The following is a 21386-nucleotide window of genomic DNA, read 5'->3' as shown; positions in this document are numbered from 1 at the left end:
TAGTTTTATAGTGTAACTGGGGTGGGCAAAGAGGGCAAGAGCCCTGGGCACACAGATTCAGAGGAACTGCCAAAATGGTAGGTCCTGTGAGACACTGTACTAAAGTGTTAGCTTGTGTGTGGGGAAATAACATTCTCCGGTATTTTGTACTCTTGCCTCCATACCTTTCCCAAGTACCCAGCGCTTTTCCTGCCTGCCACTCAAGGACCAAAATTTTCAGCTATATGTCTGATCTGATAAAGCTGGGCTATGGTATGACTTTGTAATAGGAATGTTATTCTGTTAATGTCATCCCATTAACTGAGAGGGCAGATTGATTTCTTCTCAAAACCTTTAAGGTTGAAGGCACTGCTTGACGATGCCCTCTAGATAAAGAAGGCCTCTTCAGAGACCTAAAGGAAATGTTTCTATGAGCTTACTCCAAACTTCAACATCCAAGGCACTATAAAAGAGTGTAGTAGCCAGCATACTCATTCTGCCTGGCAGAGTGCCTTCCCCCCATCCTCCAAGTGATGCAACTTTCTAAATACCTCATTAAATGGTTGGTACCATGAAGGCACAAAAGAGCCATTTGGAAAATGCATTCTGAAAATTTCTGGGTACTGTATTGGAGGCTCTCTACCCATTTTTAAATCACACTGAATTAAAAATATCATTACTGAAGAGCATAACTAGCACATTTTAAATCACATAAGATAATGGCACCTTAAAACTTGTTCGACTAATTAAAAATGTTGAGGATAAGAGCATGAAAACCAAGTGTAGCTTGATATGAGTAAAACTTACATCTCAGATTCAAAATGAACATTAGAAGCAATGAAGGGTGCAGAGATTAGAGAAAAAAATGTCTTTTTACAAAACATTTAGTGGCACTAATGGAGCTTTATTTCCAGTATTGGGCTGGTGAGTGTATTATCCTGTTCTTGAATACCTAAAGTACACTTTTAATAAGATAGTTATGCTTCTGGTGAAACAGTACTTCAAAGCATGGTGGGCCATTTAGAGCTCCTGAAACCAATTTGTTATGTACTACTTGCCACCATTAGGACAAACGCGTGGTCTCTGTTATGGCCATAATACTGGATACTGTTTTTATAGGTGTACTTTTTTGGTTCACAGTCCCAACAATAATTAAATTTCCAGTCACAATTTACTGCCAGTAAGTCCGTAGAAAGTGTCCAATGTACCTGTCTCCTTGCTTATTATAATAAAATAATTATAAGACTTTGCATAGCATTTTTCATCGAAGGATCTTTCAAGTCAGTTGAAACCTGGGAACACCCAAGGGTGCGCCCGCCCTCAATTGGAAGGGATAGATGAGGCAGGCAACAGTGCTGTGAAAGGGACACCGGTGATCTAAATGCGGGTCCCTCTTTCCTCTATAGAGTCAACTCCATGGCCATGCTCTTAACTCTTTACAGTTTATTGAATTATAATATACATATTATTTCTTATTCAATATATAGGTAAATATTATAATAGGTAACAAAGGAAAACTTTCTGAAAATAGTCTTTGCAATATCTTTTAACAACACCAAATGTATACAGATGAATATTTACAATATGATAAGCCAAAAACCCATTATACCAAACTAACCCAATTCCATAACATTTTGTACAACATATTCATAATTATGATAACAGTTATACAAAATATAAGGCACAGACTTACATGATATAAGCCACGTTTACCCCTGGATCCAAGCTAGCAAGGGGTGCTTCCACTTCTATGGGTCTAGCTGGGAGGGCAACTTTCACGCAGGGCTTCCTTCTGGGTGGGGGTTGCCTTATTTCAGGAATGCCTCCCTTGCAGGACCTGACTCTACCAGCAACTTAGTTTTCTTCGAGAAGCCATCAACCAGGCCTCAGAAACCTTTACTCAATCAGAGGCCCCACCAGCGTTGTCTGTGTCTCTCCAAGATCTCCCCTCCTGGCCCTGTGGCCCACTTTGGGCATTGAGGGTTCTTCCAGCTCTTGTGGGGGAAGGAGAACCTAGCCTTGTACCTAGGCCTCCCCTTTCCTGGGCCCTGCTCTAGGCTCCAGGGCTCTTAGTTCTTTGGCCAGGCCACACTGTGAGGATCCGGTTATCTGGCTTATGCCGAGGCCAACCTGAGTAGCCTCAAGCTGCACCCAGGGCAGGTTCTCCATCTGCCAAACTGCACATCGTGTGTACCCAAGCAGCCCCGAGCTGCTCCGAGGGCCGGCTCTCCATGTGCTGGCTTGCATACCGTGTGGGGCCCAAGCAGCCGGCTCTCTGTGTGCCAGTCTGCACACCGCTCCATCCAGCCCCTTGCTGAGGATGCAGGCTTGAGTTGCCTCAATGTGGCTCCTAGAGCCTGAGCCCCATGTGCCAGCCTGCGCACCACTAGGGCAAAGAAGGGATCCTGTGGAGTCTGTTCCCTCTCTGACATCCTTCATTGTGTCTGCCCAGCATGCTGAACATGCTGGGCTTTATTTACACTGGAGGCCCCGCTTCTGAAGCCTGCCAACTTGGAAAGTGCAGTCTTCAATCAGGTCCAGAGGCTCCTTGCCTCCCCCACCATGAACAGGGGCAGGGCAAGCCCCTCCCAGCTGGTACCTGTTTGGTAGAAATGTTCCACCAGTCTAAAGTGTCCTTCTCCAAGCCAAGCTTGCCAGGCAAAAGCAGTGAGCCTGCCACACAACCATTAAAGCTTAGCTCATTACAGCACCCTTCTCTAACATAGAAATAGCATCCCCACTTTTTAAATTGGACTATTGTACCCTAATGAAAATAGGTGATTTGCCTAAGGTCATACAGGAAATTGACATCAGCCTAGGGAGGAGAATCAGGCAGTCTGACTCCCAGGCTAGGGACAAAAGTTACACATAAACCAGCTTAAGTAATCAGAAACTGGTTTAAACCTGTCATAGAACAGAAGATGAATGCACATAAACCAGTTTCAAAATGGTTGAAACTAGTTTAAGATAAACCTGGTTGAATGTAATATCAGATTTAACTGATTGAGGTCAAACCAGTGTATGAAACTTCTGTCCCAGACCCTGTCCTGGTTTAAGTTACATCTGAGTCCCCCAGCATCCTAGCATGCTTTGCAGTCTTGGGCTGGGCTGGGCTGGGCTGGGCTGTCTGTTCCAGAGAGCAGGCTTGGCCCTGCCCCTCTGTTCTCCAGCTAGAACAGAGGTGGGGGCATGGCTAGATGTCGGCCCAGCCTGGCCCCTGACAAAGGGGACAGGGAGGGGATTTATTCTCCCCTGCCTCCCATCTTCCCCACCCACCCCAGCTGGGGTCTGCCTGGCCTGCCAGGACATAGCAGCCTCTGTCAGGTCCCTTCACCCTCGCCGTTCCAGTGTCAGGGGAGAAGGTGTGGCTAGATACTGGCCATCATGGCCCCATGAGGCAAAGGGGACAGGGAGCTGGTTTATGCCCCACTCCCTACCCTCTTCCTCTGGGGCACCCCAGGCAGGGCCTACCTGGCTGGGGCACAGCAGCCCCTATCATAGTATCATAGTACTTAGGGTCAGAAGGGACCTAAACAGATCATCAGGTCTGATCCCCTGCCCCAGGCAGGAACGGGTGCTGGGATCATATCACCCTAGCCAAATATCTGTCCAACCTCCTGTTGAAGACCCCCAAGGCAGGAGAGAGTACCACCTCCTTGGGAGCCCATTCCAGAGCCCGGCAACCCTAACTGTAAAGTAATGTCTTCTGATGCCCAGCCTGAACCTGCTCTCTAACAATCTGTGGATGTTATTCCTAGTAACCCCTGGTGGTGCCTGGGAGAACAGAGCTTCCTCCCAATTCCCACTGGCCCCCCTGATGAGTTTGTAAATGGCCACCAGATCCCCTTTAGCCTTCTCTTCTGGAGGCTGAATAGGTTCAGGCCCTTTAGCCTTTCTTCATTGGGCCTACCCTGCTGCCCCTTGACCATGCAAGTGGCCCTCCTCTGGACCCTTTCATCCCTCCAGTGTGGCGCCCAGAACTGGATGCAGTACTCCAAATGTGGCCTGACCAATGCTGCATAGAGGGGAAGGATCACCTCCCTGGACCTGTTTGTGATGCATCTGTAGATGTACGACAAGGTGTGGTTAGCCTTACTGACCTCTTCCTCACATTGGTGGCTGATGTTCATCCAGGAGTCAACAATGACTCCAAGATCCTCATAGAGCTGTGCCAGGGGCCCTGCTATGACCTCCACCAATTTCCTCAGCACCCTCAGGTGAAGGGCATCTGAACCTACTGATTTAAACACATCCAGCCCCTCCAAAATTTCCCTAACTAGGTTGTTTCTGACCCCAGGCATGGTGGTGTCTCTCCTGGGTCTGTCCACAGTTCTAGTATGGGAGATGTTCCAGTCTGTGTTCAGGAATATGGAGGCAAATAATTTGTTAAAGAGGTCAGTTTTTTTGTTTGTCGCAATCACCAGATTGCCAAGCCTGTCCTGTAGGGGCCCCATGTTACCTGGTACCTTCTTTTTACTTCCTATGTATTTGAAAAATAACTTTTTATTATGCTTAATTGTGGTTGCTAGCCCTAGCTCCATGTCTGCCTTGGCCTTCATAACAGCTTCCCTGCAGTCCTGAGCAATGGAAGTGTAATTCTCTTTGGTGATAGCCCCTTGCTTCCACTGTTTGTATGCCTCCTTTTTTGCCCTCAGGCATCCGTGGATGCCTTTGCTGAGCCATGGGGGCTTCTTAGCACTTTTGTTTCCCTTGGTGCACATTGGGACTGACTCCCTTTGAGCATGGAGGATCATCTCCTTGATGAACAACCACCCATCTTGGACTCCCATCTCATTGAAGCTCGGAGACCCCAATGCCTCTCCTACTAACCTTCTTCATTTACAGAAGTTGGCCTTCCTGAAGTCGAGGACCTCTGCCGTGCTACTTGCTATCACCACCTTGTGCTAGATAGTAAATTCCAGCAGGCGATGACCACTGTCACCCAGGTGGTCTAGTACCCACAGACCCCTCACCAGGTCACCGCCTGTGGCAAGGACCAAGTCCAGCAAGACATTTCACCTGGTGGGACTTTGCATCTCTTGGTTTAGGTAGAGGTCCTGTATCTCGGCTAGGAACCTATGCGAGCAGTCAGACCTGGCTGATTGCTCCTCCCAGAAGATGTTTGGGTAGTTTAGGTCACCCATGACAACCACATCCCTTGACTTCACTGCATCAATTACTTCAGTGTCAGGCATCCCCCCACTCTCGCTGCTGGAGTGGGGGGAGAAGGGGAAGTGGCCAGCCGTGGCAGCAGCCTCAAGCAAATGGGGGGAGGCCCCTATTTGCTTGCAGTTGCTGCTGGGGCTGACCACACCCCCCCGCTCCAGTGGTGAGTTGAGCAAAATGCTTGATGGGCTGCTATGCCCCTGCCTGACAGATCCCAGCTGGGGTCTATGGCAGTGGGACAGGGAAGGGAGGGTGTGAATTAAATCCACGTCCATCCCCCCATTTGCTTGAGCTGCTGCCAGGGCTAGCCATACCCCCTGCCACTCCAGCAGCAAGCAGGGTGAAATGCCTGACCGGGGATGCCGTGCCCCTGCCTGGCAAACCCTGGCTGGGATCTGTCCTGGTGGGACAGGGCAGGAGGGGGAGAATTCAACCCCCATCCATCCATCCCCCATTCACTTGAGATTGCTGCCAGGGCTGGCTGCACCTCCTGCCACTCCAGCAATGAGGTGTAGGGTGGGAAATGCCTAGCAGGGTCTGCTTCCCCCTTCCCTCTCCAGGTACACCCCAAATGGGGACCATGCAACCCCTCCCCAATCAGCCTGCCAGGGCCTGGCCATGCCCACCCCACCCTCAGCTCAGCTTTCCTCAGCCTTTCAACCACTGCAGAAGGGCGGGGGGGGGAGGGGGCCCTCAGTGTAGTGCCTCCTGTTTCCTAGCGTGAGCCACTACAGGCATGTGGCTGTATTTCCAGAATCAAAAGTGAATGTCTACTCACTTGCTTGCTGGTTTAATCTACACAGGTTAGAGTAGCCTGCAAAGATTGAATTGATTCAGGCTCAGGCTTTTGAATGTCTGTACTTAGCCCCAGTGCTTCTTTTTAACAACTAAATCATCCTGTACCTTCCCACCCACACTACTGCTCTCCTTTTTAGCTTTTGCAATCGTGTTATGTCTTCTTAAGCAAATTAAAAGCAAGTGAGGTTACAGTTATATTTTGTAGCAGCCAGCCTTAGCAAAAAGTTCTTAGTGGGATCATTAAATTGAGAATCAGTTGTCTCGGGATGTAGCAAATGAACCCTCTTGCAAAGTGAAAAATTTCTTCCATTAAACCGAGGCTTATAGGTTCTCACTTTGATCCCCTGGACGCTAGTGATCATTCTGTAGCAAAGACAGAAAAATGAGGAAGTTATAAGACTTGGTAATCTAATCAGCCCTTTGCACCACAGACTATGAACTTCATCTAGGTTCCTTTGAAAAGATAAGGTCTCAATTTCATAATTTCTTCAGGGGCTGATTGTTTTTTATGTATTATACCCCAACTCTTGTCAGGAAAATGGTTACACAAGTTAATTACTGTCACAAGGTTATACTGTAGTTTCCCATAGCTGAAAGTCATTATTCTCAATATCGTATTCTGATGTCTTGGACACCATAGATGAGGTAATTAACTTATATTGGCTGCACTATATATTTAGGGAAAGGAGAGTTCTCTAGAACAGGCCTGTCACCAATCAAGCAATCATAAACAGAAAACAATCACTCCAGCAGTTCTGTGGTGGGTTTTTTTAATTCTGTATTTATTTTTTAATTTTTTAATTCTTTATTTTATTTATTTTCTCTCCCCTGCAAATCCCAAGAATTGTTAGAGAATAATTTGTCAGTAAGTTTGCCTTCAAATAAAAACATCAGTCTCAGCTCTAATCCTGTATGGAGCATGAGAACCTACTTCTAATTACATAAAGCACTGTACCTATTTTAAAATCTACATGAAAATAGGCAGACTAGGACCAGTAACAGTCAGATTCCCTACCCCATCAAGAAAAGAAACTGTATGCATTTCTCCAGCTAGGGTTTTCACCAGTGTTCCCCATATCCCATGAGCCTAACATAGAATAGATGGTTGAGTATGGTGCGTAGCATCTATCTCCAACTAGTACTTGGTATTTTGGGATGAAATACCAGCTGAGATGTATTAAAACAGATCTTAGGTTACTCCAACATGGGATCAGTGTGGAGATAAAAGCACTCAGATGCCCTTCTTTTTCCTGATGTGCCAAGCGATTGTGAACTGCAGCGGAAGACTTAACCCAGAATGTATGTACCCAAAAGCATTTAATACTCTATCAGGCGAGTCTCTGTATTTTTCTTTTTATCACGTTATGACCAAACAAGATACTTTACATAACAAAGTAGAATCAGAACATGTAGTTTAACTGAGGTGGGTATGTTCTGTGAGAGTTGAATCAGTGTTTAAATACATGGTTAATTCAGTGTAGATACATGCCTCTTATCTAATTTATTATCTGTTATAGTCAGTGTACACCAGCTCTGGGATGTTTTTCAGGGAGTAGGATTATAGTGCAGTGATTCTGCCTGCAACATTAATTAATTTAGCATGGATTGTGATTTGCTTTTAGAAACATAATACAGAAATTATACACTGACTGAATTTTGTTTTGGTTGACATCACTTTTGATGGATATATTAGCTGTGAGAAGCTACAAAATCTTAGTATACTTCATAATTTATTTCAGCAAAAACCTGCCTTTCTGAAAGAGTAGAACATGTCTTTCTTGTGCGTATACAGGTTAGAATGTGTGTTGTTCATAGGAGATTGACATCATATGTTCTCATGGTTATCCAGTTGTTTGAGTAGTACTTTCAAATCTGAAGGCATGTGGAGCCACTTGGTGACCCAAGCTTCCACATCAGAGCATGGACAGGTTAAAAAAATGTGGTGCTCACTGAACAAGATTCTTGGTTGAAGAGTAATTGCTTTGTACTGAGTCTTTGGGGTCATACCTTGATCATCTGAGGAAACAGGATAGGTCAGTATTTATCCTGAATTATACTGTAAGCTCATCTTGTTTCTGTTTAAAGGATAGACTTCTTGCCATGACTTTAAACTTTGAGTCCAAACAATGAGGCAAAGGAGCAAGTAGAAGCAGATGGTGCTAAATCTTGGGTTTTGAGCCCAAGGAGAATTGTTTTGCAGGCTTCAGATTTGTATGAATAATCTGTCAGAGCCACAAAGAATCCTTCAGTTTTTTTTACTTCCAATGGACAGAACTGAACGTTTCTCTGAACTGCCACTGCTCTTCAGTTTTCCACTTTAAGTATTTTGTTATCCAGGTTCATCAGCTTATTACCATATTGTTTTATTTGTTCTTAATTTGATTTTTATGGGGGGTGGGTTTTTTTGACCTTCTGTAGACTGTTGTAAATTTGTTCTAATTTGGCTGGGCTCAGATAGTTCAAAGCTGTAAACAGTACTAAATGTTTATGATCCAGATTGTTTTATCTGATGACTTGTAAAGAATTTCAGTTCTACTCCTTTTTCTGATTACATTTGCTATTTGGTTGTAGTTTTCTATGTGCACCTGGAAGATGTGTTACTCAGCTAGAATGGAAGGCTTATTACTTGACATCTATCCCCTGAAGACCTTTTCTCTGGACCTTCTTATTCCATTTTCAATTACAAAAAACTACTGAGGGAACCGCATGTGCTATACAAATGTCCTCGGCCAAGTAGCATGACCTAAAAATATCATGTACCATTTGTGTAAGTGGTTGTAGCTATTACAGATGCAGAGCAAGAATCTGCCACTCATTGATGGTGTAAATTCTTTTCTGCACTGGTCTAAAACTCAGCAAGACCACAGGTGACTGGCAAAGTTTATGCTAGGACAGAAAGAATGTGGTACAAATACAGGAGGGGAAAACTGTTTCTGGCTACCTGAGAATATCAGAGTTAGGATCTCTCTGGCTATATTAATAATACAAACTCCATTGGCAGTAGCTAGTGGACATTCTTATATAGAGAACACTCATGTACTTTTCCTACTCTTTCAGATGCCTCCCAAAGCCAGTTCACGTGACCTCCATTTGGTATGGGTCTAATTCATGTCTGTATCTGCCAGGTGTTTGGGAACCCAAGTAAATGCTGTTTAGATTAAAATATAAATGTATAGTGCCTTTTCAGCATATGAATAATATTGTGGATCTGTTGCCCTACAGTCTACAAGTACATACACACACACACACACACACACACACACACACACACAATCAAGAAGAATGAAGACAGAATAGGAGAAGCTGAGAACATTTGGATTGATTTTCATCACCAATGTCTAGGACCTCTCTGATAGCAATCAGCAGTTCCACCCTCAGGTTATTCCGGGTCTTGATGTATTAACAATATATCAATCAGCATCTTATTGTCACCAACTCTAAGTGAAAACAAACAGAAAGGACTTGATTCATATTTTTGCTTTTCCCCCCAGTAATGTAAAGATTAATTGAATCACCATGTCAGACTAAGGAACTGAAGCTTAATTTTGCAGATGCTGTATTGTGATGTTTGTATGTAAAGGCATAATAATAGCTTTTATATCCTTTTGTACCTAGCTCTTTTCGATCCAGTTATCCATAAGTATGTGTTCCTGTAGTGTATAGAATACATCAGCACATTCTGACTTATTTGTATGTCTATATAGGCACTAAGGGTACCTGTAGATGTGCCATGAGGCTGCTCTGACATGATGTAATTATAGCATTTTGGAGAAGATTCGATTAACCGAGTCTGATACAAGAAACGCTGCAGTGCTTTAACTAGAGTGGCTCTCAGAGCCACTCTAATTAAAGCACTCCCCCCTACCCTCCACCCCTGAAGCACATGTAAAAATGCCTTAAGAGCATTATATATGGCCACCAGTGTATTACTTGAGCATATTTATAAGTATTGTTGATGTTTCTGGAAGTTGTACATCCCCGGAGAATTCTAATAAATTATTTTAGGAAACTATCATATCATCTTTCATTAGAAGTAACCTTTTGGGGTTCTGGTTTTACACTTTGAGAGTCATGCAAACTTACAATATCTCCTGAAACTCTCCGGTATCAAGTACAGTCATTGCTTCATCCCATAGGAAAGAAGCATGTTCTTGCTATCTAGCCAGTTCTACAAGCCAGTTCATAATCAGGGACACATGGTCTTTCTGCTGCCCAGCCTTCTTCATTCCCTTTGGAATTGTTAATTCCACTGATAATTGAAGCTGTGTGCCATCATGTGCACTGCTATTTTAAACTGATCTTACCAAAGAAAGATGAAATGGGAAAATGTTCTTTGTATCCTCTTGGACACTTGTACATCTCTACCAATTTTCTGCACTTGACAAATGCAAATTTGCAGTACAGCAATATCTTAATAGTAGTGAAGAAACCATATAAAGCTAGGAATCTTACTGAGTCTCAGCAGGACAGTAAACTTTTAAAGCAAGAATTACATACCTGAGAAAGTGTAACAGTTCTACACAGTCATTTTGTAATTGCCTGTAAACCAGTTTTCAGTAGCATGCTGTAAATTTTTTTGGCACAATATATTATCTTATATTTATCTTGTATGAGTTATCATCAGTTGTTGTTTGATACATAAATGATAAATGGTAATAAAGTCACAATTTAGTTTTGGCTTTATCGTGGATGTTTCTATATCTTCTATCACTAGAAGTATCAGGCCTAGTTAGAGAATATCAAGGAGGAACTCCACAGTGAAACATTCAAGCTGCTCAAGTAGAGAAAGATGAGGGCAAATGTTATTTTTTTCATATTCTCTACATCCTACTCTATGGATTATTAAACAGCTTTTTTAGTCTCATTGGCCCTGCTTGCAAATGCCTGCATTTCAGCATTTGTCAAGAGGCTGAAACTGATCATTAAGAATGTGGCAAATGACTACAATAACCACTATAAAGTGAAGGACCTGAATCCTGAAGGTAAATAGTAACAGTTATGGAATACTGGGGCATAATCTAGCTGGTAGATTCACTATTTTTACAATTTGTCTATATTGCTTACTTTACAATTATCATCTTTACTGTTGTCACCTACAGACAAGACCACTGCAGATCACCCTTGTTATTGCCACGTGTCTCCTTGAAGTCTGTCCAGAAGCTCCATCTGGTACAAAATGCATCTGCCCACTTACCATGCCCCTGTGAGCAGAATTCATCTGTTCTGAAATCTCTGCACTAACTTGCAGTTTAATTTCTGATACCATTCAATGAAATGGTTGTCATCTTTAAATCTTTTAGTTTTCTGGGATTCACCTCTCATTCTGCATCACGTGAGAACAATTCAGATCACAGCCAGGCTCTTGGTGTAGGATTCTAAAGTTAAACTCCAGGATCAACACTGAGGGTTTAGCCAGAGCCCTTGAAACTTGCTCTTCTAAGAAATGTGCCAAGTACTAAGAATAAAAATCTTCAAATCTTGATGCATTGGTTGTGTTAATTGCATTCAGTGCTGCTCTCATCATGGAGATGCAGACATTGGAGAGGAATTTAGAGATAGTCCAGTTATAAGAAGTTTTTGTAGAACTAATGTGTTCATGGCGTGTTAGCCATTTTCCATAGATAATTACCTTGGTAAATGCCAGAAGGGCATAATGTATGGTAGGAACTAGTTCTCAGCTGGGCTGTTGAAGAAATGAAGGTTTTGTAATCCCCAGGTCCTTATCTCATAAAAATACCTGTAAAAATTGATCCATTGGAATTTTTTCTAGGTGGTGGACAGATTGGTTAATTAGAAAAAAATCACTGAAACAAGTTTGACTGGAGTACATAGTGGCGTGATATGTTCTATGATGCCATTGAATATGTTAGAGGGTAATGATCTTTAAGCAAAAGAAAGCACCTATGAGCACCATGTCTGCTGTCATGAATCTGAGTATGGTAACCTCTGCTTATAAAATTTTTTCTTGTTTCTCATTATAATAATGTATATTTCCGTGTGTAATTTTGGCCTCTTCCATAGCAGGCAAATGTTGTAGGAAGAGAGGTAGTTTTCAGAGCTTTAGGCATCAATGTTTAGAGGCCTTTCTGCACTATATTTCTAGCTCAGGATATAATTCAAGATCTGCCCTGATCTTAACCCTAGTTCACACAAACAAATTGTCAGCTTTCTCCTCTGAGGATAAGGGGATTAGGAACAGTCAGCATGGATTCATCAAGGGCAAGTCATGCCTAACCAACTTGATTGCCTTCCATAATAAGATGACTGGCTCTGTGGATGCAGGGAAAGCAGTGGATGTGATATACCTTGACTTTAGCAAGGTTTTTGACACTGTATCCCACAACATTCTTACAAGCAAGCTAAGGAAGTATGGGATGGATATATGGACTGTAAGGTCCATAGAAAATTGGCTGGATCGTCAGGCTCAGAGGGTGATAATCAATGGCTAAGTGTTTGGCTGGTAACTGGTATCAAGTGAAGTGCCACAGGGGTCAGTCCTGGGGCCAGTTCTGTTCCATATCATCATCAATGATCTGGAAGATGGGATTGAAAGCACCCTAAACAAGTTTGCAGATGACACCAAGCTTGGGGAAATAGTAGACATGTTGGAGAGTAGGGCTAGGATTTAGTGTGACCGTGAGGAAATTGGAGTATTAGACCAAAACAGTTTTTCTGAGGTTCAGCAAGGACAAGTGCAAATTCCTTCACTTAGAACAGAACAATCCCATGCACCAGTGGAGTGGGGACCAACTGGCTAAGCAGCATCTCTGCAGATAAGGACCTGGGGTTTACAGTGGACAATGAAGTGAATATGAGCCAACATGTACTCTTGTTGCAAAGAAGGCTAATGGCATACTGGACTCCATTATTAGGAGTGTTGCCAGCAGATCGAGGGAAGTGATTGATTATTCTCCTCTATTCAGCCCTAGTGAGGCCATATATGGAGTACTGTGTCCAGTTTTGGGCCCCTTGCTCCAGAAAGCATGTAGACAAATTGGAGAGTCCCGCGGAGAGCAACAAGTACGGTTTGTGGACTGGTGCTGAGCAAACTGGCCTTATTTAGCCTGGAGAAGAGAAAACTGAGAAGGGATTTAATAGCAGCCTTTGACTACCTGAAGTGTGTTTCCAAAGAGGATGGAGCTAGACTGTTGGCCATGGTGGCAAGTGACAAAACAAGGAACAATGTTCTCAAGTTGGAGCAAGGGAAGTTTAGGTTAGATATTAGGAAGCAACTTGCTCTCTAAGAGGGTGGTGAAGTACTAGAACAGGCTACCCAGAGAGATTCTGAAATCTTCATCCTTAGAGGTTTTTTAGAGCCAGGTAGACAAAGCATTGGCTGGGATGACCTAGTTGGGGCTGGTGTTGCTTTGAGCAGGGGGTTGGACTAGATGACTTCTTGAGGTCCCTTCCAACCCTAATTTTGTATGATTCTATGAAATTCAGCTAAGTAGTGCTTTCACTCTGAGGTAGCTCAGGGTCAGCAAGCTTTAACATCAAAGTACTGTTTAGCGACTCTCAGTTGGATTGCTCCAGCATTGTGCTATGGTCGTAGTACATTGCCTATTAAACTAGGAGGTAAGCTAGTTGAAGTGCAGTAACTTGTTTGTACTAAACTAACCACTTGTTTCTGTGACCATAAGTCCCAGAAATGTACCCAGAACAGAAAAGACAATCTTCACTAATTACAAGACCCTGTTTAATAGCTCCAGTTTTCTTCATGCATGGATGTCAACGTTTTAATTATTCACCGCTAAAATAGTACTATCCCTTTAACACACCTTAGAGGCATATTAACCTGCTAACGTACTGGATTGACTGTATTATTTCAACACATCTCACAGTTACACTAGACTTCTGGCTATAATTTATGATGTTGATTTCTGAAACTCTGTTTGATTTGAATCCTGAGAAACTATCTCTTTCCTTCACATGTTTGTGGCAGTTGGGTAAGTAGCTCAATGAGATCTAAGAACAGTTAGCATGTTTGGGAGCCAAAGGCAGAGTATTTATAGAGGAAGGACCTCAGTGCTGAAGATATCTGTGTAGTGGGACCTGGGGTCATGATCATGTAAGATGGCAAGAGGTGAGATCAGTGAGGTCATGGGTCAGATCCCATCCACCTTTAATTGAATGTGTGCTGGGGGTCAAAGTTATTACACATATGTTGTGTAATAGCTTTGTGGCTTATTCCCTGTTTTATCAGTGTTTTAATTGCATTATTGTATGGCTGATTTAGTACTTACATGATTACTCATGTCTTAAGTCTAACATCTGTCAGAGGCCTTAGTTCCACAAAGATTAATTCCACTGACTTCCAGAACATACTGCTAACCCCATCTTTTTCTCTTGTCCTCATTTTTGTTTGCAGGTGCAAGGTAAGAAAACACTCTTGTTACTTTCTGGTTAAGATAAACTTCTAGGCAAAGTCTATTTTTAATTAACATTGTATACCTAATCTTCCATCAGTTCTTTTTTTTTTTTCTTCAAAGAAATGCATATTCCCAGTGACAATTATGATGGAAATATATTCACAATAATGGGAAAACATGTACCCTACAAATAAATATATTTTCCTTCAAGATATTCTAAAATCCATGTTCAATCTATGCCAGCATAAAATGGTTTCCAAAATCTGCCAAAATTTCATGTTAAAAATGGGCCAAAAGTTTTTATTCACGTACAGATATATTTTAATGCAGGAATTTTCTGTATGCTGTTTCAACCCAGAGGAAATTGTTAAAGCTAATTTGTAAGGCCCTGAAAATAGGAGTTTAAAACAATGGAAATACTGGCAGAATCTTAAATACTTGGCACATCTACACATGAAATTAATTCTATTTGGGTTAACTGTGTAATAAATTACTGCACAGTAAACTGCCCTGGGCAAGCATGTACATGTGCAGCCATTTGGGAGCAGATTTGCTCCTCATGACACTAGCCTGATCCAGGCCTCCCCTGGCTCTGATCTGCCCCCCTGCAGCAGGTAGGGGGAGCTAGAAGCTCCAGCCACAGCTGCCTGGGGCCAATGCCACTCTTTAAAAAGCAGCCCTGCATGGTGCTCCCTGGGCACCTGCATTTCTGGCCAGGAACAGTCTGCAGTGTGCTGGCAGATCCCTCACCAACTTTGTCACCAGAGCCTGTGTCTACTATGCAATAGGTACTCCACCTCAAGACCCTGGGAACAGCAACCCATGCCCTGGGCTCCTGCTTGTCACCATGCTTACTGTGTTTTGCCGCTGTGGCAACCACTGCCTGGCTCAGGTTTGTCTTGGCCCTGCGTGCCCCTCTGTGCTGCATAGCCATGTAGCCAGGCTCACCATTGCGTCTGATGCCTTCTGCCTCCACACTGTTGCCACTCAACCCCTGGGCTTCTGCCTGAACCCCAGCAGGGATGCCAGTGACGTGCACATAGATGCCACCACCGGTGCCATACATGAGCTTCTGGGGCTCCTGTGGGCCTGCCCAGTGATCCAGGACTGGTGGATGCATGTCATTCAGTGCACCTGGGATAATGAGCAGTGGCTAGAATCATTCTGGATGACCCAGGCAACCTTCCAGGAGCTCATCAACAAGCTCCACCTGCACCTGGAGTGACAGGCCACTACCATGAGGCTGCCTCCCCAACATGTTCACAGAGACTTGGGTGGCCATTGCTGACCATGCCTGCCAGCCTGTGCTATGTTGGCCACCTCTTCAGTGTGGGCAAGGCAACCACCAGAGAGGTCTGTGGCACCCTCCAGAACATGCTGGCCCACACCGTGCTCCAGTTCCATGACACCTTGAAGCTGGTGTTGGGGTTCCAAGCCCTGGGTTTCTCCCAATGTATCAGATCCGTGAATGAGACTCACATGTTTGTCACCTGCCTGCCCCATAGAGATCGCCCCTACTAGAGCCAGCAGGCTTTCATTCTGTCATGCTTTGGGCCATCATTGACCCCCAGAGTACCTTCACCAACATGAGCACCATCTGGGCTAGCAGCACCCACAATCCCTGTATCTTTCAGAACTCTGCCCTGCCAGCCTCAGTGAAGAATGGGCACTTCACACCAGGGGTGCCAGACCAAATGGTGGTCCCACCCCCTCCTCATCAGGGAACCTACATACCCTGGCTCATGTGGCCCTACACCAGCCAGTTGGATCCCCTCTGGGCAAATTGCAACACCTCGGCCAGACCTCCTGGCCACAGGAGGTGTTGCTGCACTTCAACCCAAGCCCACTAGAGGGCTTGTGGCTGGGCAGTGGAGGCAGGCAGGGCTAGGATTGTGGGCAGGGCAGTGGGCAGGGTGAAGGTGACCACCGGGGCTAGGATGGTGTCCAGCATGGTGGCCTATCTCTGAATGCCTGGTCCTCTCCTGGTATCTCTGCTACTTGCGCATAATATCCTCCACATGCCAGGCCTGCAAATCCACCAGCCATTCCTCTGACACAGTAACCAGCCAGGCCAGCAGCAGGGTCTGGTCCTGGGTCCACCACTGCTGAAGCCAGTACATGGTGATGAACCTGAAGATGCATCACACACACAGCTGGTGCATTTCCCCTGTATCCAGCTGCTGGACCTGCAGAACCAGGAGGAAGAGGCTGTTTGTGAGAGCTTGCAACATTTCTGAAATAACATGCAGTATACCAGGGGTTTGTGTGCTGCCCAGCTTCAGATCAGGGGTCGTGTGCACATAGGGGCCAAAAGACAATGGTAAGTAGGCCAGCCACTGGATGAGCCCCCCATCCCCACTTGTTCTACAGGGGTAGGTGGGCTGCTGGGTGCTTACTGCAGGCAGCCTACCTTTCCCAGCCCTTTCCCAGGCTAGGACAGATTTGGCTCCTGGCAGCACCTGCTGCAGGTACTCCAGACCCCACCCCCTTCTCCTCCTGCAGGCCAGGAAGTGTCCTCTCTTGCCACCAGGCCCATGGCACCCAAGCTCAAGTGACAAGGGGCTTTCAGCCAACTGGGATGCAGAGCTGGTTGTACCCCAGCCCTTCCCCCAGAGTGCCACCAGAGCAGCTCAGCCCACCCCCCAACACATGCCCTACACCCTGAGCATGCCTCTGGTGAAAGTGTCATGGGTGCGCTGCAATGAACTGTTTGCACAGACTGAGGAATGCCTGACCCACTACACCCAGCTGCTGCTTATTGCCATGGTGCCTCATGTGCACCTGAAACCTTGGCGCAGGACCCTGAGCTTCAGTGGTATGGTGGGTAAGCCCAGGCTTCCCCACAATGTTTACTGCCCCCCAGAGGGGTATATGTGGCTATGCTATGCATCTCTGCCCCCCACAGCTGAGGACAACATTGTCGCCAGCATCAACATGTTTCTCAACGTGTGAGTGGCCCTTGCCTGCATAGCCGAGGGGGTACTGGCTGCTCAGTAACATTTTGCACTGTGCCTTCTGCCTCCATGTGCTGTAGGGGAGAAACTCCAGCAGCCATGAGGGAGCTCAGCCAGGCCAGGTGGGGAGGAAGGCAGGGGCAGGAGCAAGGAGAGGAGGGTCCTCCTCCCAATGTGGGGCTTGCCAGGCATACTTGGCAGCCTAAGTCTATCCCTGCTGGCTGCAAAGACATGCAGCTCCCAGTGGTGTCCTGGGCTGCAAGGCCACAGTGCCTGGCTAGCCAAGCAGGGCTCCCCTCTGGGGAGGGACTGGAGTTGTTGAGGACAACAACTATGGCCCTAAGTGCCCAGGCTAGCCTTCTGGGTGGGGCTGCACACCTGAAGCTGGTGGGACAGGCACTTGCCTGGACTGCCAGAGCTACTGGATGATGCTGGGGTAGGGACTGCAGTGGGACATACTCTTGGTGTCCTGAAGGGCCCTCCCCTGATGACAGCTTACTGCCACTGCCAGGCTGTGTGGAGGCTCCATCAGGCTGGCTGTGCTGGAGAACATGGTATGGCTGTGCCTAGAACACAAGGATGTGATCCAGCTGCTGTATAAAGGGCATGGTTTTTCAGGTAGCCCCTGACCAGCAGTTGTGGTTGGTGACATGGACCCACTGCTCCTGCAAGGCCTTGACCTTTATGTGGCACTGGTGTGCTGAACAGTCATGCTCGTGCTCTGTGTGTGGCCAATCAGGCCCTCACAGATGTGGGCATTGGCACACTCACTCCATGTGACCTGTCTCTGGAGCTTGGCCTTGTCCCACAGTGCAATGAGGTTTGTGGTCTCATCCTGGAACCAGCTGAGCCCCCAGGACATGATGTGCGGCACCAAGGATGACACCAGTGTGGCTTCCTCTATGGCCCATCAGTGGCTGTGGGTGAGAGCAGACAGTAAACTAATTGACTGAATAGTAGGCACCTGTATGTGTAGACAGTGATGTCTTACTGTGCAATTAGTCTATTACCTGGTGAAGCATCTCATGTAGACGTGCCCACTGTGAAGTTTCTAAATTCCATCACAACAATATATAAAACCTATTCTAGTTAGGATTCTGTTCGCTCAGTCACAGTACCTGGCATAAGGTTAAAATAATAATAGGCTCATTCATTAGAAAATCGGTATTTGTATTTGTGTAATTATATTTTTTTATTTCCTCTCTTGCAGGAGGTGAAGTCACTAAACCAAGATTTGCTCAGTATTTCCATGGCAGTCTTGCCAGCCTCACTATCCGGCCAGGCAAAATTGAGAGTCAGAAAGTGATTTCCTGTTTGCAGGCCTGCAAGGAAGGTCTAGATATTAATTCTCTTGAGAGTCTTGGCCAAGGAATAAAGGTGAGAGATGAACTGACATCATCTTTGATAAAATTTAGAGCTGATTTATGAACTGGAGAGCCCAAGGTGGAGTACACAAAGTACAGATGTATTCCCAGAAGCAATGTAATTTCCCATAAAGTCATGCCAAAAAAAAGTGTAACAGGAGAAGTACTATGACACTGCCAAGCAAAGTGTTTCCATTATTTCAAAGATGTACACTTACAAAGTAAGGTGCCACAGGTATTTCATATTCCCTAGGAAGTGCCAGGTCATGCTGTCCATGCCCTGTTTTGGCACCATTTACAGCAACAGACATGTTTGCAGAGACTGCTATATTTTATGGAGTTTTGACCTGAAGTAGTTTTGAAATAACAGAAAATATAAAGTAACAGTGGAATACGTTTCATTTGGTGGCAGCTCTGAAAACAGGGGCTATATGTTCTGACTGACATTCAAAATATATTTTACCAGAAAAACTAGATTATGATTTCATTAAGGTGGAATAATTACATATGAAAAAATCAGAAAATGCTGCAATTTAACTTCTATGGACTAACTTTACTATTTCCATTTTACATGTGCCTTGCAGTATAAGCTTTAAAACATGATCATCTTAGTACTGCAGAAATACAACAATATATAAGGAGTGACATTCTGGTCAGTGACAAAATCTCTGACTTCAGGAAGGCAAAAATGTCTCACAACTCTTTTCAGAATGACCCCCTCCTTCTATTGATAGATTTGTTAAATGATGGATATTCTCTTATCCCAGCTGTAAATTTTAATAATCTTGTCACTATTCAAGTAATGTATAGGTTTTTTTCAATCAGCTATGAAACTTTCCTAGGGTGCATTTCAAGGAAAGAGGCAACCAACTAGAATAAGCTGTTTTGTGGCACAGCTAAACACGGTACAGTCTTTCTTAGGAACAATGTGTGGAATGAAACAGCTAAGAAAGCAGGTGATTTAGTTGTAAAACTAAATGGCTTGCATGTGGCAACAAGCTATTATTACTTGCTGTTGTAATACTTAAGGTAGAATCAGTAATGCAATCACAATTCGCTGGTTTTTGTCAGGTAAATTACTATTGTTTCTAGTGTGTATCAGCAGTACATAGACCTGTGAGGTGCCATGCAAATACATATAGAAATAATTTGTATTAATGTTTTCCATGTTTACAGACAAGAATTAACATTTCAAATTTAAATTTAGGGCCAGATTTTGAAAAATGTAGTCAGAATTACTCTCGGTATTAGACCTACTGAATCCAATGGGAGTGTCCCTTGGTGTAATACCCAACTGTCTTACGTAGAAAGTGCCCACATATTAAATGCTGTATTGTCTTTAAACATCATAAATGTCAGGATTGTCTGGCTGTGTGTTATGTCAGTTTGTGTCCTTTTTTGATGAGACATATTTCATGGCCCCTCCTTTTCGTGGTATTAGCCTTTAAATGGGGAAAGTGATCTATTTCTACGTCCTAATTTTATTATAGTAAGAACATTATTAATGATTTCACTGGACAGCTATTGTAGCAATGCAGAACATTTTAATGACATACTTGTTAGGAAAGTCCTTTAACAAAGACTGTGCACGTAGTTTAAGGCTCTTTTGCAGATAACCCTACTTGCTAGTATACGCATGTCTGTATAAATATACATGCACACCAGAAATAGTAAGGCACAAATGAACATATTCTAAATCAGCCTGTATTTGTCTTATAGTTACTAGAAATGCACTTGAAGTCATTGCTCTGCTAAGCTAAGTACAGACAGTCAAGAAGTCCAAGACTGAATCAATTCAATCTTTGCAGATTTCTCAAAACTGCATAGATCGAACTGATAAGCAAGTGAACTGATGTGCACTTTTCAAACAGACAACGCAGCCAGACCCCCACAGTGGCCCATACCAGTACAGGGGCGTTGGGGTGGGGAGAGAATAGAGCACATGTCCCAGCCTGCTGACCAATGCAGAGAGCCAGGAGATGACCAATTCCCCCAGCCTCACCCCCTCCTCTGGGCCAGTTGAAGAAAGGCACAGGGGGAGAACCCACCCCTTTGACCCAATGCTGGACCCCCAGCCAGGAGCAGCCCAGCATGAGAGAATAGGGGCTTTACTCTGCCTGCCTGGAGCCCAGGATGTGGCTGGAGTCTTCCAACCATGCCATCTTCTCAGCCTGCATGCTGGCTGGAAGAAGTGACTGGGTGACTGTGGCATCGATGCCTACACAGTCAGATGGATTGCAGATTGGCTGAAGGGTCGCACTCAGAGAGTGGTGGTGGATGGGTCATATTCAACCTGGGAAGAAGTGGGCAGCAGAGTCCCCCAGGGCTCGATCCTTGGGCCCATGCTATTCAATCTCTTTATCAGCGATTTGGATGATGGGGTGAAAAGCACCCTGTTTAAATTTGCTGATGATTCCAAAATTTGGGGTGAGGTAAGCACACTAGTAGGGAGGGAAAGACTGCAGCAAGACTTGGATAGGTTACATGGGTGGGCTAGCAAAAACAGGATGCGCTTCAACACTGACAAGTGCAGGGTGCTGCACTTCGGCAGTAGTAACCAGCAGCACACTTATAAGATGCGAAACTCCTTTCTTGAGAGCATGGGGGCAGAAAGGGATCTTGGAGTCATTATTGACTCCAAGATGAACATGGGCTGACAATGTGAGGTCATGGTTGGCAGGGCTAACCGGACCTTGTCATGCATCCACAGGTGCATCTCTAGCGGGACAAGGAGGTGATCCTCCCCCTCTATGCAA

General features: G+C 44.8%; 1 protein-coding gene across 1 annotated transcript in view; it reads left to right on the top strand.

Annotated features, from left to right (window-relative positions):
- Positions 1 to 21386, top strand: part of CLSTN2 (calsyntenin 2) — a 520261-nt gene that overhangs the window by 464152 nt on the left and 34723 nt on the right. The window contains exon 10 of the mRNA XM_019532561.1: positions 18477 to 18643. Within this exon, the coding sequence (XP_019388106.1) occupies positions 18477 to 18643 (167 nt within the window). The remainder of the gene's footprint in view (positions 1 to 18476; positions 18644 to 21386) is intronic.

Source organism: Crocodylus porosus, unplaced genomic scaffold, assembly GCF_001723895.1.
Source record: "Crocodylus porosus isolate Cpor-Errol unplaced genomic scaffold, CroPor_comp1, whole genome shotgun sequence".
Lineage (NCBI taxonomy): Eukaryota > Metazoa > Chordata > Crocodylia > Crocodylidae > Crocodylus > Crocodylus porosus.
The sequence above is the reverse complement of the archived record's forward strand: the minus strand, read 5'-3'. Positions and strand labels throughout refer to the sequence as shown.